The sequence below is a fragment of the Amyelois transitella genome, chromosome 11 (assembly GCF_032362555.1).
Source record: "Amyelois transitella isolate CPQ chromosome 11, ilAmyTran1.1, whole genome shotgun sequence".
Taxonomy (NCBI): Eukaryota; Metazoa; Arthropoda; class Insecta; order Lepidoptera; family Pyralidae; genus Amyelois; species Amyelois transitella.
In genome coordinates this window covers 1,110,047-1,134,567 of record NC_083514.1, presented here as the reverse complement: position 1 = coordinate 1,134,567, position 24,521 = coordinate 1,110,047, and the positions used below count along the sequence as shown (strand labels likewise).

General features: G+C 36.7%; 2 protein-coding genes across 2 annotated transcripts in view; both read right to left on the bottom strand.

The window, feature by feature from the left end:
* Nucleotides 1-7,923, bottom strand: part of LOC106133434 (calcium-transporting ATPase type 2C member 1) — a 36,614-nt gene extending 28,691 nt beyond the window's left edge. Inside the window, exons 1-2 of the mRNA XM_060946417.1 lie at nt 7,690-7,923; nt 1,026-1,133 (exon numbers count right to left, since the gene is read on the bottom strand). Of these exons, the coding sequence (XP_060802400.1) occupies nt 1,026-1,133; nt 7,690-7,791 (210 nt within the window). The 5' untranslated portion in view covers nt 7,792-7,923. The remainder of the gene's footprint in view (nt 1-1,025; nt 1,134-7,689) is intronic.
* Nucleotides 7,924-11,000: 3,077 nt separating this feature from the next.
* Nucleotides 11,001-18,718, bottom strand: LOC106133432 (NADH dehydrogenase [ubiquinone] flavoprotein 2, mitochondrial). The gene is made up of 8 exons (XM_060946619.1): nt 18,579-18,718; nt 18,332-18,457; nt 17,645-17,835; nt 16,737-16,884; nt 16,142-16,201; nt 15,682-15,758; nt 14,502-14,599; nt 11,001-11,069 (listed from the first exon to the last, which is right to left on the bottom strand). Coding segments are annotated over exons 1-8 (738 nt in total). The 5' UTR covers nt 18,615-18,718; the 3' UTR covers nt 11,001-11,067.
* Between the last annotated feature and the right edge of the window lie 5,803 nt (nt 18,719-24,521).

The window sequence follows — 24,521 nt, the reverse complement described above, 5'->3', positions numbered from 1 at the left end:
ACAAACGGGTAGGCTTGTTTACTTGGGATTCCCCTTTTAGGCGATGGGCTAGCAACCTGTCACTATTTGAATCTCAATTCTATGTGGCCTTTCAGTCTGTTGATGACTGTTGGCTCTGTCTACCCCACCAGGGATATAACGTGAATATATTTATGTATATATGCGTTAGCCTTGAAAATTCGCAAGTTATATACCTAGTCTAAGTTTGAAAATCTCAAGTTATTAGACTTATATGGCAGTTACTGCACATTTGATGCAGGGTCACGCTGCCTCATGTCACAGAGCACTTAAGTCCACTACGACTGGCTCGACATTCGTTACTCTGTGCCACATAACGTCACCTCGCAACCGCTTAGACGAGCAAACATTAAGTTTTTCTAGTACACGCGCAACGACAGCTCATTCAGTTGAACGATCAATAGGTAAACAGCTCACGGTATCATCAAGCCACGTATAACCACGTCATGCTTTTTTCTGTGTGACTTTACCGGTATTTATATTGTATTTCTTTTACTGAGTAAGTAAGTACGTCGATATGGAATGACTTAGAATAAAACAGCAGAAAACGATTTCAATTCAGAGTAATTTATTTGAAACCGCTTAATTGGTACTCATTGAGATAATTGTCTTTATTTAATTTTTAGGGTCAGACAGTGAACAATATCAAACATACATACGTACATATTATCACGTCTATGTCCCTTGCGGGGTAGACAGAACCAACAGTCTTGAAAACATTGAAAGGACACGTTCAGCTGTTTGGCCAAATGATGAAATTGAGATTCAAATAGAGATAGGTTGCTAGCCCATCGCCTAAAATAAGCTCAAGTTTATAAGCTTAACTAATTACCCTTAGTTGCCTTTTACGACATACATGCAAAAGATATGTGTAATATATGGTCCTATTCTAGAATAAGAATTATTGTTATTTACAATTAAAAACCAACTACAAATTCAGGTGATAATATGTATGTATGGTCGAATTCTAAACTAATATGGATCAAACTCTTATATTTTCAACTTACCTCCTCCCACGAGAGGATGGAGCTCTCCACGGCGCTGATCCACATGTCGCCGGCGCCTGCGCTCACGTCGGGTACCTGCCCCCCTCCACCTTCCTCCGCGTTCGAATGCTGTAACAAAAGATATGAAAATAAAGGTTGTTCTTAGGCGTGTAGTCTTTGATAGGGTAGGATATTACTCTTGTTGTAGAAGTTATGGAAGACGACGAAAACACAAACAAACAATTTATGCACTAAAAACAATAAAGGCAGATAAACTACCTTCGAACAGTTTTTCAAATCTTTAAAGGTATGTAATTTTTCCTAAAAACTAACCCAGAGCTTTGGAACCAAAAAATTTAATTGCTGTCAGAAGTTCGTCACGATGAGAGGGATAATCTAAGCAAAGTTTGAATCATTAATGAATAAAATTTCTTAAAATATGTATGCGAATTGTACACGCTTGAGATGGCTACTGGAATCCTCACGAGTTATATCCTTGTATCGAAATTAAATATTTTGTCAGTATGGTATTCTAAATACTAAATCTTTTAGGATACATTCCCACTGAAATAAAAGTTATTAAATTTATCTTAGTTCTGGCGATCCTCCCAATTGTAGATTGCTGGTTTGCATATTGCCATATCAATCTTCACAAGAATTGCTTCGATACTTTCCTACATAACATAGAATTAAAGGTCGTTCCGAGTGTGCGTCATAAACAGAAGCCTTGGGCATTCGGGTGAGAATTCCGACTTGTTGAGTGCAAACAGATTGCGAAGGAGAGATTTGTTGTATGTGTTTATATTGATGATATTTTGGTAGCGACGCTCTACTCACAATTCTAGTATAAGACATAATATTTGCAGTTTATGAATATTTAATACTTGAAACTTTCCTTTTCAATTTGGCTTGTCTGTCTATTTCAAATATTGATACAATTAAGACTTCTCCAAAAATATGTGTTGAATCTAAATCATTGTATAATAATTACGGGGTTCATAACTAGGTAAGAGAAATATTGAACCCCTGTGAAGACCTAACAAAAGGTGCCAAAACAGAAATGAAAATGCTCTATATCAAATTATGGACAAAGGAATTGACACGAGTCTGTAATTAACTTGAAAACGCTTGACGTTCCACGAGAGGTGGGGCGCGGGTGAAGTGGGGGCTACAGTATACCTCTTCAGTAAAGATCCAGGTAGGGTTGTTGCCCTTGACCTATTAATAAATTAAAATGCATTTTCCAGTATTTGGCTTGTTAAATATTTTTAAAAATATTGTTTATATTTTAAACATGATTGAACCTCAAAGGTACTTACAATAGGTGGACTTTAATGCTAATAGCATTATCTACCAGTGAACCTTTTGAAAATAATATATTACCTTTTATTTCAGACAGCGCTAATTTTTTGGTAACTATTGCTAGGCTGATCTCGTAATCAGGGGGTTTGGTTTTGGAGATATCTGATGATGTGTAAAGTGAGTCTCCGACTTGGTGAGGATATTCTGTCTCGTTGATTACCGAATTGGTAACAACAATGTCGCCTTTCAATCAACGCAATTTTTACGAATCTATGTTTGACCTCTGACACAGAATAGAAGTTGTTTGTGGTCCTGAACCACCACCATGCCTATTTCATTACTATCTGTCCAGCGATTCAGACAGGCAGACAGACAAGAGAGCATTTATAATATTTACCGCATATGGATTTATGTTACTGGTCATTATACACATGCCGATTCATTGTTGTAACTGAATGTTTATATTTTTACTGCCATTATCATGACACGGTTTAGCAAACAAACAATTAATACAATCGTGGCGTAGTGTTTCACGCACGATTGTTTGATGTTAATTGAGCGAGCTGTATGTTATCGTTTTTCTACAACTAGTCTACGCCCGATGCTTCGCTTACGTGGAATAATAATAATAATAAAAAACACGTATCAGACTTTCAGTTTAGTGAATGGCAACGACCAACCGAAACTTCTGACTTTAGGGGTAAAATTTGATATACGTTATGTTTCTTGAGAAGTGTTGGGCAGTACTAAAAGAGATTTCGTCTCACAGTGATGGCATTTAAAAGGATATTTTTATCACAAACTATTGGCGTAGATACTAGATCTAATAAAATGATAAAATATTATAAATTTAATTATTATTTCCATTAAAAGTACAATTTTAAAACATATACGTACCTATGAAAGCAGGTTGACGCTTAGTCAAGTCAAGTAAGATATACAAGGAGAGTGTGGAGGGAAAGGTCGGAGTGGGAAGACCTAGACGAAAGTATTTTGAACAAAATAAAGAACGTCCTGGTAAAGGGTCAAGTCAAGAGTACCCGAAACCGCCGAGCTTGCATGAAGAGAGTTATGAATGTGGATGAAGCGAAGGAAGTATGCAGAGATCGTGGCAAGTGGAAAGAGGTAGTCTCTGCATACCCCTTCGGGAAAGAGGCGTGATTTTATGTATGTATGTATACGTACCTACTCCCTTGCATCACAGAACAAAAGGTATTAAAATACTAGGCATGTTACCGGCTTACAATAAACAATCAGTTATTAAAACAGCCATACTAAAATTAACCTTTTTTATAAAACAACTGTACAAACACAGAAACTCACGTCAGACTTATAACACCCCTTCTATGTACATACATAAAAATACAGTAAAAGTGAATTTAAAAAAAAACGTACTTTTTCAGACGAACACAAGAGACGTGATCACGCCGGCACGCAAAGTTATGAAATGGTCATCTGGCAATTGAATATTAATATTAATACGTATAATGTATGAGCCATAGAATTGAGAATAATATGAGACTATAGAAGTGGCAAGAGCGTCGGTGTTCGAACGGTTAAGGTGCCCGAATATTTTATTATTAAAATGTAAATAAATTAATCTAAACAATGTATTCTCACGTCCACATTTCTATTCTAAGTTTGGATAGTTGTGAAGTTGACGTTGTTGAAAAAAATGCTGCAGTGCAGTTTGTTACCGCTTCTTCTGCACTAACGCCTTGGAAGCGGCAGTAAACTTAGTTTTAAGTAATTTATTTGACGTCAACCAAAGTGAAACCAAAAGATTTGACAATTTATTAAGCGTGGAGTACCTAGCCTATAATAATGAATAAAAATTTTGAATCTGAATACAAAAGTGACGCACGAGCCGTGCTATCCTAGCGCATTTCTCCTTGTATCAATCACTATTTCTTATGTAAGTACATTCATCTGATTACAAACCGATGAGCTTACAGTGAGTGGACAAACATACGACTTAGTTTCGCCTGCAAGGGTTGCGGAGGTCAGACGGGTCGGGAGTAAGGACGCAACCGAGACTTACGACAGGAAAATGATGATGATTCAAGAAGTAAGTTAAGTTAATTCTTATTCACCTCTTCATTTTGCGACTTAACTCGTAACTCATATTCTTTATTGTTTCATTTGATGGACAATTAGGTGTTTTAATATATATTTAATACGGTGCACAAATGAACTCTGTAAGGGCTATGCAGATTTTACATTTAAACATTTAAAAGAATATTCAAAATTTCTTAGTCACAAAAAACGTGTTACATCCATGTTTACACATTACTCACGATCCGTCATTGTGTTATTATGGCTTTCTATTGTCTTATATTTTTCCGATTCCTATGAGCATGCTTCGTGAATATTTGCAGGGGCGGAGGCCGGGTGAGCCGTACCTACCCTGACGCTTAATACACACAGCAGAATTTCTGTTTTGATAACACCGAAAAAAAAGACCGTATGCTTCCCGGCACCAATACAAAAAAGAAAAGGACCACTCCATCTCTTTCTCATGGATGTCGTAAAAGGCGACTACGGGAAGGGCTTACAAACTTGGGATTCTTTTTTAGGCGATGGGTTAGCAACCTGTCACTATTTGAATCTCAATTCTATCATTAAGCCAAATAGCTGAACATGGCCATTCAGTCTTTTCAACACTGCTGGCTCTGTCTACCCCGCAAGGGATATAGACGTGACCATATGTATGTCTGTATGTATAAAAGACCTTTCGAAAGGACGAATCCAATGTACTAGTTTTGCCTGAAATTTAGCCTTGCCTTATGACCATCTTTTCTCATGGTGGTGGAACTCGAAATTTCACACACACTCGACATTTTCATGCTCACATAAGTACTTTTAAACACTCATTTTCAATGATTCCTTAGCTTAAAATCACATGAATACCTCCGCCAGACAGCAATAAAATAAATTGGCACTTGAAATAAATATTGACTTAAGATAAGAAGTCGAGTTCCTTTACCTTCCACTTATCAACAAATTTTATTTATTTATTTATCTTTTCACGTAGATAAGGACAAACCTAATGTAATAATCTAGAAAAACCACTTTCTTTGATGTCCCACGACATTTTGGTTGCATACATACTATCACGTCTCCCTATCCCATTGTAGGGTAGACAAAGCCAACAGTCTTGAAAAGACTGATATGCCACGTTCAGCTGTTTGGCTTAACGATAAAATTTTGGTTGACTGGAAAAATCCCATTTGGGACATGTCCGCCATTGAACATATTCTTCTAAATCCAATAACTGTTTTGTAATTTGTTACATTTATTTTTATGTGCAATAAAGAGTTTACAAACAAACATTTTCCTGCAGTGCAACCCTAAGAAAACTACTTTCGTTAGATGTTTGAAGACAATAATTAAGGTAACAGGAAGACTGCAGACTGTTTCCAAATTGTAGACTTCATCAAAGATTTGGATTTTCCACTTTCCACCACATTGATGAATAAATATATTTTTATACTTTATTTATTACACATTATAAATATTTATCACATCATAAAAAAATAATTCTTTCATAGTTAAACCACTGGAGTACTAAACAAGTGTTTTTTTTACACAGGTGAAGTTGCAAAGAACAACTTCATAATTTATTATCCTGGAGGATAAAATATGGTCCTTACAAGTAATGGGAAGATGGAAATATTTTTATTGATTTATTACTTTGAGGAACAGAATCCATGTACCACCTTATGCAATACAGAACCATAAAACTAAATAATTAAGCCAAGATAAACACTGCAGAATAATTTAACAACAATTGAATATTTATTGAAACTGTTAATATACAGGCTTAAGTTTGAAAATCACATTCTGATAATATTTATCTAGTCATAAACCTGTGATTTGTATTTGTTTTATGTCACTAAGATGTGAGAAATATGATTTAACACATTTGACGATCAATATTTAAAACATAGGTTACATAGTTAAACATTTCCTTTTTTTTTATTATATTAGAAATAAAAATAGTACAAACAAAGAGTTAAATGTGTATAAATTCAATAAGTAAAAATCAAATACAATATTAGTGATTGCTCCATGTTTTTTGCCACTTTCCCAATGTGTATCTCTTTTTAGACCGGTCTTGAGTTAAAACCAATGTATTTAGGTCTACGCTTAACAACCAAACTGTAAAAACCAGCAATTTGTCCAGAAGAGCATCATAAATTGTATCCAAATTATACACAAGTGCGAGGAATAAAATGCCCAAACTATCCAGATGTGAATGGATTAAATAAACATTGTTGTCTACATGTTTTAAACAATCTACCTGCTTTTTCTTAGTGTTGCCATGGTCTTTGGATTAATTAAAATGATCTGATTGCATCTACAATAATTATCTTTCATGATTGGCTTGAGTTCTGGTTGGTCATTAAGTTTTTGTAGACTATTTTAATAAAGCTAAACAGCTGAATGTGGCCTACCAGTTTGAAAAGACTGGTAGGCCACATTCAGCTGCAGCAGCAGACTGTGGACTCCGTCTACTTCAAAAGGGATATAGATGTATGTATGTATTTTAATAAAATGTTCAGTTAGAAGATATACTCCTTGTCACAAATAAACTTTGGTATAGCTCAACCTGTGTGATTTCTTTTCCAACTTGTATTGTCACCTGACTATTTGGAAGAGGTTCTTAAATGGTCATGTTGTTTTTTCGCTGTTAAAGTTCCTAATAATTATATAAATTTTAATCATGAAAGCAATATCTCTATCATTACTGAAGCCAAAATGTCTTTGCCTAGCAGTTAAAAGAATCTATAGGTTAAAAGAAAAATAAAAATAAGGATAGAGCTATAGACGACAGACACTCAGTTAAAATGAATGATTAATTCAATAAACTATGATCGAGGACCGCGCGAGGCCGGCGCGGCTATTATTTTATCTATGTCAAGAAATAGTTACTCAGTAATTATGTCCTTAAGGTCCTTGTGCATTCAGATAATAAAAATTCTAGAAATGTCTTTTTTAGAAGGTGAAATAAGTAAAAGCACTTCACGTATCGGAGAAAGTGTCTACGCGCATTGTTTCGTGAGTTCGAATGAGAAACCAGGCGAAAATAAATTTGGCGACTCGACAATTAGGTTGAAAAGACAAATATTCGTACATCAGCATAGTTTACATTATATATTGCATTCTAAGCATGTCGAGATTAACTGGATATAATTGGACTGGTAGGACAACAAAAACGTAATTATACCGACATACATACGACTTTTGAGATAGAAATAATCGCTACCGCATTCGAAAAACAGCTGCTATGCTATGACTAATACTAAAACATCGGAAGCGTAAATCAATAACATCTCTCAAAAGGTACACAAACAAAATCAATAATTTCTACAAAACTCACCACACTGGCGGTGTCCTGGCTGTCTAGGGAATATTTATCCGTGTCTTTCCCTTGTTGGTCGTTGGAAAAATTTTCATATTTGCGTGTAGGGCTACTTTTCATTGTTCACACGATGCCTTTCAGCTTAGGCCTCGAAATACATTTTTAAACACTGACTGATGAGACAACAGGAATCAACAAAGCAGTAAGATTCACTGAAAAATCTACCTGCAAGTTGCCCCTGGCTGCCTGCAAAACGCAACTGAAAAGCTGACGTCGATGACATAAAATGACATTGACGGATGCACGAATGTGACAGATGACAACTTAGGCTGACAATATTTTTTTTATACCAAAAGACGAAGTTATCTATTATAAACAGTCTAGAACCCGAGAAATCGGGCTGGGTATCAAGACCATCTTACTTAGCTTATTTATTATTTAGCTCTGAAGTTGCCTTAATATTATCAAACCTTAATTAAAAGAAACTCACCTTCGTTGTTTTCCCGTTTGTATTCCATAACTGTATTTTAGTATATTCGCGTTTTGAGAATTTCTTGTTTTTACCATTGTTATATTCGTACTGCAAATTACGTCGGAACATCTAAAATACACTTGTTTCACAACAACACATTTATAAATCTATCTCAACGACATTTCTATGTTATATTCACAACTAATTATTCACTGCACATGTTCATGGAAATTTATACACTAAAAAACCTATGTAAAGTAAGTAATTTACGATAAATAACACGATAAAGTCATCCTAAATGACTAGGACAACAATCACTGCACACTAGCACGGCATAAAATACAGTCGTACTGAAATTATTTAGCAGTACGTATGCATACATTTGTCATCTTATCAGTTTCTGATAAAACTTATGTGTATATTACTACAGCTAGGTACGCAACATAGTTGTATGACACAACGTCATTGCTTATCTCTACGTTAAAACCATGAGTTGAATTGAATACCTACTTAATAAAGTAAAATAAAAATTTCGCACCCATTCCTCCCCAGTAGTTTCGTTTCTCATCAATCACAAAAGTTAGTATGGTTTATTCATAATTTTAAATATCCGAGGTTTAGTTTATCTAGAAACATAGAATAAGTACACAGGTTTTCTGGAAATTCACACTGATCTGTGAAGTGAGAGGGTGAGAGGGTGAGAGGGCGTGATAGAGCTACATCCTCACAGTAAAGCACGCGAGATGCAGTTCTTTTCGCTCTAAAAATTATCGCTGTTTCGCTTTTTATTATGTTGTAAACATTATATCAAAATTTCACTAACACTAACTTCGTATAGCACTCGGAAAATAAGTACTTAGACCCTATAATTTGACACATCCGCGATACACAGTAGCAATTTTTCACATAAACAAAAATCTTAGCGTCCACAGAGAAGATTTTTTGTTCAGCTTTCGTGCCAAGCCACTACCTTTTTATTTTAAATCTTCTAAACAAACATACTTACCTTAATCTCAACGATCCCCACGTATAATACTTTTGTTTGAAGTACATTTGATGCACAATCTTTTTATGTTGAGTTAACTCTTGAGTTTGGGATTCTCAAATAAATTAACATTATGTATTTGAAACAGGCGAGTAGGTGCGATACTGCCGATAGATTAGGTAAAATCCATTATCAATAAAACCTATGAAGAAATCTTGACGTGATTATTTTATCTTCATAAATGAGTTTCAACTTTATCATTGATAGGTATAGGTAGGTATTCAAGTTTTGATGCAATAGTACCTTATCTTGCCTTAGTTTCATAGAAAATATTATTAGGGGGTTAAATTGGGGGTAGGTATTTTAAAATTTGTCAACTTATTAAAGACAATTTATAATAATATTAGACATTGAAGATTTTGCGTGTTTCTCGGCACCAGTATAAAAAAGAATAGGACCACTCCATCTCTTTCCCATGGATGTCGTAAACGGCGACTAAGGGATATGCTTACAAACTCGGGATTCTTTTTTTAGGCGATGGGCTAGCAACCTGTCATTATTTGAATCTCAATTCTATCATTAAGCCAAATAGCTGAGCGTGGCCTATCAGTCTTTTCAAGACTGCTGGCTCTGTCTACCCCACAAGGGTTTTAGACGTGACCATATGTATGTATGTTTCCGGCACTATACAATATAACCACTCGCATATCTTTCCGATTAAGGCAGAGACTTATAAATTCGGTATTCCTATTGAAGGCGATTGGCTAGCAACTTGTGACTTTTTAAATCTCATTTTCATATAGAATACCTATAGTATAGAAAATATTAAAGGGAAAATGATAAGCCATTTAACCCGACATAACGAGTTTTTAAAAACTATAACAGAAGGAATAAGTATTTATTGATAAAAAAGGAAGACCAAGAATAAAATATTTTGATCATATAAAGTCAAAAGTAAATGTTACAACATACCAACAAATAAAAAAAAAAGAGAACGGCGATGAATAGAGTCCTCCACTTAAGTCCGATAAGAGTAAACTCTTAAATATATACATACATACATATGGTCACGTCTATATCCCTTGCGGGGTAGACAGAGCCAACAGTCTTGAAGACTGAATGGCCACGTAAACGTAACTCTTAAATCTATACTAATATTATAAAGCTGAAGAGTTTGTTTTGTTTGTTTGTTTAAACGCGCTAATTAACTCCCTATTTAAACCCCCCCCCCCCCCTCACCCCGCATCTTTCGATCGCCCTGCTCTATCCTACTTCCTACATATGGATAGGTATAATTCTACTTATAATACTTCCTTTGTATGTAGCAGTGAAAACTGCATTCAAATTGAACCCGTGGTTTTGGAGATACATGCTAACATTCATTTATGTAAACAATTGTATACTGCAGCGCATCCTGGTGATTTGTAACCGTAACACCTATTTAAGAACATGCACCAATCAAATCTAAATCCAGTAGTGAAAACCGCATTAAAATCGGACCAGTACTTTTGGAAATATATGCTAGCATTGGTTTGCACAAACAAACACAAACGCACAACCTCTCACCCTAAACGCATATATACGGTCTCCGTTCGGTCGCGGGTAATGATGTGGGCCAAGTCGTCGCCAAGTCGCATAACAATTAGCAGCTATAATTGATAAAGCCGAGGAGGATGTTTGCAAAAATAAATATGATGCCCAAAATAACTATTCCACGCGGACGAAGTCGCGGGCACAGCTAGTACTTAGTAAAAAGCTTGTTAGACTTTTTTTTTTATTTAACCTGCCAAACGCATCAATCTGTTCAGGAACATTAAGCTGTTTCTCTGTCCGACCATCGTCTGAATTTTTAGACATTGAAAGAGAAATAAATTGAAATGATCTAACATGATTTATTTAAATAGTCTATTAAACAAAATTTACAAATAACATTTATGATTTGCCGTGTGGTTCCCGGCACCATTACAAAAGAATAGGACCACTCCATCTCTTTCCCACGGATGTCGTAAGAGCCGACTAAGGGATAGACTTGGGATTCCTCTTTAATGTAAATCCCTGCCAATCTAAGGTCTGCCGCGCCGATGGATGCATGGCTAGGGGCGAGCCTAGTCTCGAGCGTGCCACTTCCGCCATGGGGTTGGGCGACCCCCAGGTAATGGCTAGCCTTACCCTGGCATGCGGGGCTCTGCTGGGGCGGACAAAATTTTTCCCTAGCGTCTCGTGGGAATCGCATGGATGCAAATTTTTTGAAAGAGCACCTAGATGGCGGCGATGGTGTCCGCACCCCATCACGTCTCGTTCCCGGCGGGAGCGGTATGCGGTCTGCTGAAAGCCGCTTTGCGACGATGAATGTAAGAGGAGGAATGAAGGATAAGATTGAGGAAGTATGCCAGATGATGGATGAAAGACGTTTGGATGTGTTGTGCGTGAATGAAACGAAGCGGAAAGGATGCGACGCGACGCAGCACGGCCCTTACACGGCGTATTGGTCTGGAATTTCCAGTACCAGCCGAGGCTGTCAAGGGGTCGGTCTAATTCTTTCTGCACGAATGGCTGAGTGCGTGAATGAGTATGAGTGTGTCAGCCCTCGTCTTCTATGGATTAGGCTGAAAGTTGGAATCACTCGGATCTTCGTTCTAGGTGTTTATGCACCTTGGGATGTGGGTTCGAGGGGTACAACATCAGCAAAAAGCGAAAACGAGGAGTTCTGGAATAGTGTAAGAGAAGTATTGAAAGTTACCAAGCCAAATGAGAAGATTATTATGTTAGGTGATTTTAATGGATGGGTGGGTGTAAAGCGTGATGGATATGAAAAGGTGCTTGGTGCGTTTGGTGACGAAAAGGTGAATGATAATGGAAGAAGTGTATTAGAAATTTGTCTAGAGTGGGATCTTTTTGTGTCGAACTCAATGTTTCAACATAAAGAGATCCACACCTACACAAGAGTGGAAGGTATTTTAAAAAGTATGATAGACTTTGTGATTGTAGATGAAAGATTGAAGAACAAAGTGCTGGATACCCGTGCATATCGCGGTGCTGGCATTGACTCGGACCATTTACTGGTGATATCCCGGATAAGGGGTATCTTCAATCGCTGGCGGCACAGGGTAAGGGAGCAAACCAGCGCTTTGGAAAGAGTAAAAGTAGAAAATTTGCAAGATATGGATGTAGGTAAGAAGTATATTAATAGACTGAAGGATGAATTTGAAGATTTAGAGGAAATGAGCGATATTGAAGATGGATGGAAGGAATTTAAAGAAAGAATTGTGAAAGTAGCTGTTGAAGTGTGTGGTGTAAGTAGAAGAAGGAAAGGAAAAAATCACAAAAATGCGTGGATGAGTAAAGATGTGCAAGAACTTGTGCGATTAAAGAAGAAAGCATGGCTGGATTTGTTAGCAGCAAAAGCTAACTTAAGAATGCAAGAGGTTATAGATGAAGATGTGAATGAAGCACGTAAGGAATATAAGAAAATGAAAGATTTGGTTAAGAAAGCTGTGATTAGAAAGAAAGAAGAGTATAAAGAGGATTTTGATAAAAGGCTATCAGAAGACTTTCAGTCAAATCTGAAAGTATTCTGGAAATCCGTAAGGTCAGCCCGAGGAAATACTATAACCAGAGAGCTGACTAGGATCAGATGCCAGGATGGTAGCGTTGTGAAAGGAGAAGAATGTGTACTAAAGATATGGAAGGACTATTTTGAAAGTTTATTTGAAAAAAAGGAAGGAAATAAGAAAGATTTCTGCTATAGCGAAGAAAAAGAGAATGAGATGGAAGGCGAAATTGAAATGTTCGAAATTGTGGAAGCACTTAAGAGTATGAAAGCGGGAAAGGCTGCTGGGTGTGATAGAGTGTCGGTCGAGATGCTTAAAGCAGGAAAAGGCGTAGTAGCTAGTCAGTTGTACTGCCTTTTCAATTTGTGTTGGAGAAGCGGCCGAGTACCAAAAGATTGGTGTAAGGCTGTTATCGTGCCACTTTACAAAGGAAAAGGGTCACAGCTGGACTGCAAAAATTATCGTGGTATAAGCCTGCTTAGCGTCGTCGGCAAATTGTATGCTAAGGTATTGATTAATAGAGTCAGGAATGAAACTGATGACAAAATATGGGATGCTCAAGCGGGATTTCGAAAGGGAATGGGATGTACTGATCAGGTCTTTTCCTTGCGGTGCATAGCCGAAAAGTTTTTGGCCAAGAGTCAAAAAGTCTATTGCACATTCGTAGATCTGGAAAAGGCCTATGACAGAGTTGAGAGGAATGAATTGTGGTCAGCACTTTCTATGCATGGGGTGAGCAGTCTCTTAATACGAGCACTGAAATCCTTATATGAGGATTCGAGTGCTTGTGTCAGGATAAACGGAGCGCACACTGAGTGGTTTAAGATTGAGAAAGGCGTTAGGCAAGGATGTGTTGCGTCACCGTGGCTGTTCAACCTATTTATGGATAGCTGTTTGACAGATTTGAAAGAGTCTAAAAGTGGATTAAGGATGAATGAGTTACTCGTCAAATGTCTGCTCTATGCCGACGATCAGGTTATACTGGCGTCATCAGCGGAGGAGTTACAGGAGATGGTAAACTGTATGCATGAAGCTTTAAAAGAGAAAGGAATGAAAGTGAACGTAAGTAAAACTAAAACACTGGTTTTTGAAATGGAGAAAGAAATGACAGCATGTAATATTTTGATTGGAGGAGAAAAAGTGGAGCAAGTGAAAGAGTTTGTATATCTAGGATCAAAGTTTACATCAGATGGCAAGTATGATAGTGATATTGAAAGGAGAGTGAACGCGGGGAACATGGTGAATGGAGCTTTGCATGCCTTTATGAGCAGTCAGAAACTATCCAAAAAGGCTCGACTGGCTGTGCACAGGGGCGTGTTGGTCCCGACATTAATGTATGGGAGTGAAAGTTGGGTATGGCAAAAGAAGCATGAAAGCAGAATAAATGCAGTGGAAATGAGAGCGTTAAGGAGTATGATGGGTGTGAAATTGAGTGACAGGATAAGGAACAGCGTGATAAGGGAATGTTGTGATGTGAAAGAAGATGTAGTTACAGGAATAGAAAAGGGTATGTTAAGATGGTTCGGTCATGTGGAGAGGATGAAGGAAAGCAGGTTGACTAAGCAGATATACAAGGAGAGTGTGGAGGGAAAGGTCGGAGTGGGAAGACCTAGACGAACGTATCTTGATCAAATTAAGGACGTCCTGGTAAAGGGTCAGGTCAAAAGTACCCGAAACCGCCGAGCTTGTATGAAGAGAGTTATGAATGTGGACGAAGCGAAAGAAGTATGCAGAGATCGTGGCAAGTGGAAAGAGGTAGTCTCTGCCTACCCCTTCGGGAAAGAGGCGTGATTTTATGTATGTATGTATGTATTTATGATTTATGCTTTCAGGGCGTCCTGTAGACCGAAGCCTGGACCTTTAGGTTCTTCTGTGAGGGATGTCAGCCCGCCAAGAGGCTCAGACGCAAAACGACCGCTCCTGTTAAAAAAAAAAAACAATCAAATTTGACGGCCTCTGTGGCGCAGCGGTAGTACGCTTGTCTGTGACACCGGAGGTCCCGGGTTCAAATCCCGGTCAGGCCATGATGAGAAAAAAACTTTTTCTGATTGGCCTGGGTCTTGGATGTTTATCTATGTAAGTATTTATTATAAAATATAGTATCGTTGAGTTAGTATCTCGTAACACAAGTCTCGAACTTACTTCGACGCCAACTCAATCAGTGTAATTTATCCCGTTAATATTTATTTATTAAAATAATAATCGCATCTCTTTTGCCTGATAAATTCATACATAAATAACGCCTCTTTTCCGGAGGGGTAGGCAGAGACCACATCTTTGCACTTGCCAAGATCCCTGCACACTTCTTTTGCTTCATCCACATTCATAACTCTCTTCATGCAAGCTCGTCGGTTTCGGGTACTCTTGACCTGGCCTTTTTGCTAAAACGTCTCCAATTTGATCAAGATATATACAACTTGTGGATTTTCAAGGCAAGAGTAAATAGACATTATTTGAGCTTGCGTACACCACCTTAGGCGTCAACTTGCTTACCGCCAGATTGAGCCTGATTGAGTTCAAATTATTATATACAATTAACTACGAGTATAACTACATAGTATAAAACAAAGTCGTTTCTCGTTGTCTGTCCCTAATACCCTTCTACGTAGATGCTCTTATGAACATGTGTGGAAATCTACACATTAAGGCAACTAGATGTGTAACTTTATGATCCAATAAGGGTTAGGTTCCCCTGCAAAGGTTGCGGAGATCAGACGGGAGTCGCTGGTGTAAACACCTGACTCTGAACCTGGAACGCCTGAGTCTAGGATTCATGGTCAAGAGCTTATCCCGGGCTACTATAGCCAGGAAGTAGAAGAAGACAGTTGATGTTATGAGGTCAAAGCAGCTATTTGTTATTTGAAAATTCCCTCAGGAACGGGATTTCCAGTAAAAAATAGTTAGTTTAATGCATCAGAATCAAATATACTATATATTTAATCCATATTTCAACGCAGGTAAAAAGTTATATGTAATATATATTATGAAAACAACATATGTACCTTGGACCAGGTTTGGGTTTCTCATCTTTTTTAAGCTTCTCAATAATTTCCTTAGTGTCTTCTACGGTTAAATCTTCCTGTAAAAAGTAAAAAGCATTCTGTAAGAAACATACATACGAGTATATATACAACTAATAACTAACTAGTGCCGTGTGGTTCCCGGCACCAATACAAAAAAGAATAGGACCACTCCATCTCTTCCCATGGATGTCGTAAAAGGCGACTAAGGAATAGGCTTACAAACTTGGGATTCTTTTTTACGCGATGGGCTAGCAGCCTGTCACTATTTGAATCTCAATTCTATCATTAAGCCAAATAGCTGAACCTGGCCATTCAGTCCTTTCAAGACTGTTGGCTCTGTCTACCCCGCAAGGGATATAGACGTGAACATATGTATATGTATGTCCTTTTTCTCCACAAAAGTAAACAGTTGGTAATTTAAAAAAAGGTATTTACTTACATAATAGTCGTCGTTTACTTGAATCATTGGAGCATTCACACAAGCGCCTAGACATTCAACCTGCAAAATTGAAGCATTTCATTACTAACATATATATTATGCTAATTTGAATGAATGAAATGAACAAAAGGGTCAGGTAAAAAGTATCCGAAACCGCCGAGCTTGCATGAAGAGAGTTATGAATGTGGATGAAGCGAAGGAAGTATGCAGAGATCGTGGCAAGTGGAAAGAAGTAGTCTCTGCCTACCCCTCCGGGAAAGAGGCGTGATTATTTGTATGTATGTATGTATGAAATGAACAAATCAAATTGAATAAAACCAAATCACACTTAATTAAATTGACATAACCGCTTGCCGTTCCAATCATAATATTGCTATACCCTACCGGGTTCATGTTGTACCCACTATAAAAACAGTGACTATTGTATGAGATAGAACTGAAATGTACAAAAAGATATGCAATAATTCAATTGAAAACAAATTTAAGAAAATTGTATGAGGTCGCTTTAAGAAAGTGGCAAGTAGAAAGATGTGGTCTCTGCCTACTCCTCCGGGAAAGAAGCGTGATTTATACATATACGTATGTATGTACAAACCTCAGAAACTGAGAATTTCCCACAAGGGCTGTTCCCGCCAACTTTGCATCCGGTCGCATCGGTGATAGCTTTCAGCACTGCATCGGACCCTCTCAGCCAACACGGTGTGGTCGTGCACACTTGAACGTGGTATTTACCAATTGGTCTCCTGAAAATTTTAAAAAGCTATGATAGGAAACTTCTTCTTCTTCCGTTCCTGGTCCAATTATGTGGGGTCGGGTATCCTCACATTTCTGCGCCAAGACATTCGGTCTTGGGTTGTCGATTCTGGCAACTGGGCTTGCTCGAGATTGCAAATCTTATTTTATTAATATTAATATTTGAATGCATATGTTGGTTCTTGTCCAGTCCAAAATTAAAAAAAAAATATTTCATAGCATAGCTTTTAACTGTGAAGTACAAAATTAAGCCTGATATTATTTTAGTTGATACACAAGACTAATAAACTTTGGGATATTTTAGAAGTGTCTAGCAACCTGTCACTATTTGAATCTCTAGCCTGAAAATATCCAGCTGAAGGTAGTACTTCTCAAAAGTTGATTTTGTCTACACTGTCAGGGATAAACACAAGAAATGATGAATGACAACAATGACTGTAAATTTTAATTCCTTTTCTTTTATCACACTTTGGTGTAAACTCTTTTCATTGTTTTTTTTTTTAATTTCAACAAATGTGACAGGCCTCCCATAAACTTATACTTTCATGTTTCCAAAGAAAATACAGCTTAATGACTATTAACTACTAGCAGTGCCCGCAACTCCGTCCACGTGGAATAGTTATTTTGAGCATCGCTGAATTAATCATCAGTACCAGGAACCATTAGTTCCTGAGAATGGCGCATTCAAACAAACAAACACACTCTTCAGCTTTATAATATTAGTATAGATAAATAACACTAAATAGTTACCTAATAAACATAGTGTAGAATGTAGCTACTTCATACACTCTCATACGAGGTAGATTTAAAACTTCGGCCACTTTGTGCATCGCTGATATAGGCAACCAGCCGCCGTGTTGCCGTTGTGCTAGATCCAGTAGTGGAATCATAGCCCCACGTTTGTGCCCTTCAGGATATATGGCGAGGATAGCATCAACTCTCTGTAAATTATCAAGTGAATAGGTTAGGAATTTTAGTGCGATATTTGTTTAAGTTTAAGGTCTTGTTCGTATTTGGTTTGTCCTGGCTTGGGCATCAGCCTGGGTTATGGATGTTTATTTATATAATTATTTATGTGAAAACATAGTATTGATGAATTAGTATCACAAATTTTGAACTTACTTCGAGGTTAACACAATCTGTGTTATATGTCCCATATATTTATTAATTTATTTGATGCAAGTTTACTATAAACCAGTAACATTATAAGCCCAGAGGCTACTAAAGAAATGCAGTAAATTTTAAGAAATAGATATAGATTGCCTCAGTATGCCTTCTTGAAAATGTACTTTATTTATATTACATAGACCATCATTAGTACAATGCCAATATTCTAAATTTGCTAAACAGTCAATAAAATACTTATAAAGGCACTGACAGCTGTAAAAATAAACTTCTATTCTAACCAAAACAAATGAAGGTTGACTGTCATTTTACCTTTTGGTTTTCCGCTGTGAATTCAAATGGTATATTGGGGTTGTCCTCGGGAGAGTCTCTGTGCACGAAAAGGCTGTCATGTTGCAAATTTGCAGTCGTCTGAAGGGCTCTAGAAGAAGCTCGCCACTAGAAATAATCAAAATATAACCCTTTGGCTAAGACTGAACTGTCAGATTGATATTATATAACGCTGGTATTTGTAAAAGAGGATTATTATAATTAATGGATAAGCACCGAATTAACGTACCACTCCTTTTACACCAGATCTTAGGCTGGATAACATGATTTCCACGAGATATCAATATAAAATTACAAAGTTATTGCGAAACACTGTTCGCGAACAATTTAACATGAAGTTAGTTAAATATTAGTGCGATTCGATCAAATGAAAGAAACAAAACGCATTACACAGTAATAAAAAATTAATCTTTCCATTTTGTCTATGTATTGTACCCAATAATTTCCAACCGTATAATAGTGAGTAAGTATTTTATTTCTTACACGAATTTTCATTTTAGTTCACAAAAACAATTTATCCTTTGCTTCTTACTATTCTTGTTACGTCTGATTCGTAGTTCATAAGTAGGATAAAACTAAACGCATTCCTGTCCATTTTGTGGCTAACTTCGTGGTATGTATTATCTTTACCTACTATCAAGTAGAACCTTCTAATAAGTTACGTTTTTTAAGTAGCTTAAAACACAAAAAGAATACTACATATGTATGTACATGCATAGAAACTTACTATTAATTTTTATTAATAAAAAGCGCCTTTGTTTTAATTTAATGCAATGTTTTACACCTTAACATTGCTTTTATAATGCCCTCAACAAATAAGGCGTTAACTTAAGATTTTTCATAAATTTCAAATAATAGTGTCAGGTTGCGTAAAAGATGTAGGTATCCCAAGTGTAAGTAAACCTATTCCTTAGTCGCTTTTTACGACACCCATGGGAAACAGGTGGACTGTGGTCCTATTCTTTCTTCTGTTGGTGTCCGGAATTACCGGGCATTCAATGTAAATCTCTGGTGATAAATAAACTAAAGGGAAGGATTATAAAAGGGGAAGGCTGAGACAAACATCTACCTAGGTAAGTACCTAAATTAAGTCTTTGACGTTCTGGTAAAAAATCAGGTCAAGAATACCCTAAAACCAGCTTTCTTAAAATATTGATGAATGTGGACTAAAAAAAGATATGCAGGGATCGTGGAAAGTGGAATGATGTTGATAGTCTCTGCCTATCATCGGGGAAAGAAGCGTCATTTATGTATGTATAAAAATACTAAGTAAATAGGAATTTAATAACGCGGCATTGGCTGCAAAGCAATGCATTTTCAGCTCCGTAGAACGTTAACGCACAGCCTATAAAAGCTTATTGTCTGCTTGTGCCGTGTGCCTATATTTCCGTATGAAAAAGAAAAAAAAAACAAAATGAATGAATAGACCATAGACATGTTTGTGTCACAGATGGAACATTTGAAAACCGCGCGATATTTTTTTCACGTTTAGCCTTATTTACTAAGTATCCACTTATGTCTTATAACTAAGATCAACATACATATATACTAACGTCCCTACAGTGTTACGGTGTAGACAGAGGCAAGATAGTTTCGAAAAGACTGAAAGGCACGGTTCGGTTGTATTTATTTAGAGAACAATGTATCAATAAGACTCTGTTTTGAGATACGTACATTGATTAAATCCATACCGGTGCCCTGCGGTGAGGGAGACATCGTGAGGAAACCTGCACATTCAAGCAACAGATAGTTGAAATTCTTGGGACCATGAAGGGTTGCGGAGGTGCTAGTTTCGTTCCTGAGAGGGTTGAATCACCACATAAAAATAGGCTACGTCCAAGCATTAAAGTGAAATGTGTAGGGTAAACAAATATAAGGGTAGGTCTTTTGAGGGCCACGCAGTCACAATGAAGTGGTGCCTATGGTTGGAACTAAGTCTAAAAAACAATGTCTTAGCTTATAGGTACACTTAAATATCTCTTTCGGTCAGGGAAAATATACACAAACGTGCACATAGATACACAATTGGATACATACATACATATGGTCACGTCTATATGCCTTGCGGGGCAGACAGAGCCAACAGTCTCGAATAGAGTGAATGGCCACGTTCAGCTATTTGGCTTAATGATGACAGGTTGCTAGCCCATCACCTAAAAAAGAATCCCAAGTTTATAAGCCTAACCCTTAGTCGCCTTTTACGACATCCATGGGAAAGAGATGGAGTGGTCCTATTCTTTTTTGTATTGGTGCCGGGAACCACACGGCACTACGGCAATCGGATTTCTGAAAATATTCCAATATGCGTTAAGTTCTGGAGATCAGACGGGAGTCGCCTCGCGTAAAAACTTATCCAGGATTATGGTTAATTAGGGCTAGTCTCCAGAGAAGTAAATAAAATAGTTATTAATAGGTAGGTATATACGGGACAAATTACATAGATTGAAGTGAGAATAAAGTCCCATGACGCCATTAGGAAGAAGAGTGTACAATACAAAATATCCTGTCTGTAGCTTATAAAAGTCTTTGAAAAAAAAAAATATAAACAAAACAAAATGAATGAATAGACAAAGCGATCGGCAAAACAACAGGTTACCATGGATACTGCCGCACTCGCCTCCCTGCACGAAAATGTTTGCATTTTGTCTGCTGGGTATTTGATATCGAGGACTAGCGTTATATACCTATATGTCGCAGAGAAATGAGGATATCAGAGATTTCACGAAATCCCTAGGTATACCACGAAATCACGGAAGATTGTGAATATTCCTATTTAATACATCTTCTTACTAAAAAAAATATTTGTGATATGACAAAATACTATTTCAATCTAGTGATATATCATTTCACTCATCTAAATCTAGTGAAATAAAGAATGAAAAAGGTTCGTGCTAAGTCCTTTTAAAAGTACTTACATAATCATTAACCTAACCTAACCTTTTTTTTTTCGTGTGGAAAGACCTTCGTCTATGGCCGGGTACAGGAAGCCGGACGGGTTATGTGGGGCTTGAACCCACTAAAACCACACGGTGCCATCGCCTACCGCTTCGTTGCTTGTTACTTCATTTTCCTGCGACATACAGACAAACAAACGGATAGACAGCCAAGCTTGCACTGTAATTTTCAAAATTACATAGCAGGTTGTCACCCGCGTCTATGCGCTCAAAATGGTATGACAGTCGTCGGTTCTTTTATACCTCCGTTTCAAATTTAATGAAAACCTACGATGTTTTAGATGTATCGTCGAGGGGTAGCCAGTGTCTACACCATTACACTTGCCGACCCCTGAATATTTCTTCACTCCATAAATATTAATCACTCTATTTTAAATTAAATAAATAATGTATCTAAGTTTTTTTTTAATTTTTTTTTCACAAAAATTAAATAATTATTTTTATATAAAAATTAAATAAGTATATCTAGTACATATATAAGAACACTGATTAAACCACACAGGTTTGTCCACAGTGTTAACATCAACGTCAGTATAAAATATTTGAAAAAATATTTTAAAAGTGATTGTTTCATGGCCGAAACTAATTTATCTAAACAAGACTTGTGTAAACCAAAAAAGTCCCAAAGTTTTGGCAATAAAATGGAACTCATAGCACTGGTAACATTGCTAGGGAACTTTATTGGTGCACCCCCGTGCCGGCGCAGGTGCATTTCGGGTGCATAAGTGACAAGATTTGTTGTTTAGTGAAGTGAATAAATATGGTAACTTTCCTTCCATTTTTATCAATTATTCATTGTATAATCATGACTTTTTTCCCTTACAGACAGGGTCAGTCTTGAATATACTGAAAGGTTATTATCAGCTGTATGGCTTAATGATGTAATTGTGTGTAATTTGTCACGTATATATTAATTTGTCACGTATATATTTATTTATTAAATCGAGAGCCCTGATTATTAGTTATGGTTGTCCATGTCACCCAAAATCAGATAACGGAGCGGTGGTACCAAAGATAAGAAAGAAATTAGGTTTTTTAGAAAGCACATTGCCTTGAAGATCGCTGATATAATAAGATATAATTAATATAATAAGATATAATTTTTAACGCAAACCGGGTGGGTTTGCGTTAAAAATAATAACAAATTATTGATTTTTATTTAAGTCCCCGAGATTAACTTTCATTTCCATCAGTAGTCAGAAATTTGTTCAAGATTTCTTAAAATGAAAGATATAAACGCTAATATGTCGTGAAAGACGACTAAGGGATAAGCTTGGGGTTCTTCTTTTGTGCGATAGGCAAAAAACCTGTCACTATTTGAATTTCAATTCTATCATTAAGCCAAACAGCTGAACGTGGCCTATCAGTGTGTTCAAGACTGTTGGCTCTGTCTACACCGCAAGGGATATAGACGTGATTATAAAATTTTGTATGTTTAAACGCTAAAATGAAAGGCGATGATATCTTGTGTAATTACTTAGATCAATAATGCCGAAAGAAATCAAAAGTAGCATAAATGCACTTTAAAAAAAAATTAAGTACTTTTAGGTATTACATTCTGTGCTTTTCAAGGTAAGCTATTTCTTAAAACTACATATATAGTTAGGTAAGTTATTTAAAAACTGTCTTTTAAGGCGTTATTTACCACTCGATTGAAAAAGATATAGAAGAGCCGAGAACTATATGTGAGGTTTCTTCTTTTATTATTCACATATATAGGTATTCTTAAGTAATTTTGAAGTATATTTATAATTGAGACTTTTACAATGCGTCGTGTAGATGATTCACTGCATTAATTCTTTGAAAAAAATATGTCGTTCTAGAGGACATATGTTAGTAAATAACAAATCTCGAAATTTGATATCAATATTTTGACTCGATAGAAAAAATCACAAATGTAGGTCTAAAAATATCTTTCAATGAATAGAATTTTATAAAAATGCGAGATTAAAATTAATTTTGCCAAAAACGTCTTATCGATTTGAAAAATATACCTAAACCACGATTTACACACAATCAACAATAATCAATATAGGTTATAGGAATCAGTATTTTAAGGCTTAGGACATATTATTTTTTCTCAGAATGTCTGTAGGTCGGCTGGCTGGCGTTATTTCTAGAAGACTATAAAAAGTTAAAGGTCAAGAGGACTCTAACCGCTTGGTGGGAAAAATGCAGTTTTTAATGAGGCCAGTCCCGTCTCGGCTTAACACGCTTAAGATATTCAAGATTTTTGCGATGAAACAAACGATTTTCATGTGTGAACTAGCTGTGCCCGCGACTTCGTCCACGTGGAATAGTTATTTTGGGCATCATTGAAGCCCTCGAGGATGAATAATTTTCCCCGTTTTTTTTTCACATTTTCCATTATTTCTTCACTCCTAATAGTTACAGCGTGATGTTATATTCCTCGATAAATGGTCTTTTCAACGCAAAAATAATTTTTCAATTCGAACCAGTAGTTCCTGAGATTAGCGCGTTCAAACAAACAAACTCTTCAGCTTTATAATATTAGTATAGATTGTATTAAATTGGTTGTTTACATAAAAATTAGATAAGCGTCGTCCACATTTTATCGTCTATTTTTGAGGAAAATTCTGCAGTGCATTTTGTTACCGCTTTTGTTGCACTGACGCTTTGGAAGCGTTATTTATTCAACGTCAACTTATGTTGTAAAACCAAAAGATACTTTTGTGATGTTCGAGACGACCCATAATAATGACTTAAATTTTGAATTTAAGTTTGAATACACTGAGTAATACAGATGACTCCAACACCACGATAAAAGGTTACCTCTTAGCGATCACTTGCTCAAACGCTTACACAGGTAGAGATGGGCAAATGCCCGGGCATTTAAGGCAAATTGGGAAAATTCCCAATAAATGCCCATATATTTCTTTCCTTTCGGCATTTATTGAGAATTTTCCCAATTTTCCTTAAATGCCCGGGCATTTATCCATCTCTAGTCACAGGTTCACAAATCAGCGCGTGAATCATACCTATATCTGCGATAATTTAAAAATTCGACCGTTATAGACTGACGGACATTATGACTAAGGAACAATCGTTGGCCTCGTTAATCAAATTTGTCGAATTTCCTCCAACCTTAAATAATTTATTAACATACACATACATACATACATAACATCACGCCTCTTTCCCGGAGGGGTAGGCAGAGACTACCTCTTTCCACTTGCCACGATCTCTGCATACTTCTT

What these genes read in the sequence shown, in the direction of transcription:
- LOC106133432 (XM_060946619.1), bottom strand. Translation starts at nt 18,614, where the DNA reads ATGTTATCCAGCCTAAGATCTGGTGTAAAAGGAGTG. An exon ending in TTCTACACTATGTTTATTAG is followed by an intron (nt 16,885 to 17,644) that starts GTAACTATTTAG and finishes TAAAATTTTCAG; the next exon opens with GAGACCAATTGGTAAATACC. An exon ending in GGAAATTCTCAGTTTCTGAG is followed by an intron (nt 16,202 to 16,736) that starts GTTTGTACATAC and finishes TCAATTTTGCAG; the next exon opens with GTTGAATGTCTAGGCGCTTG.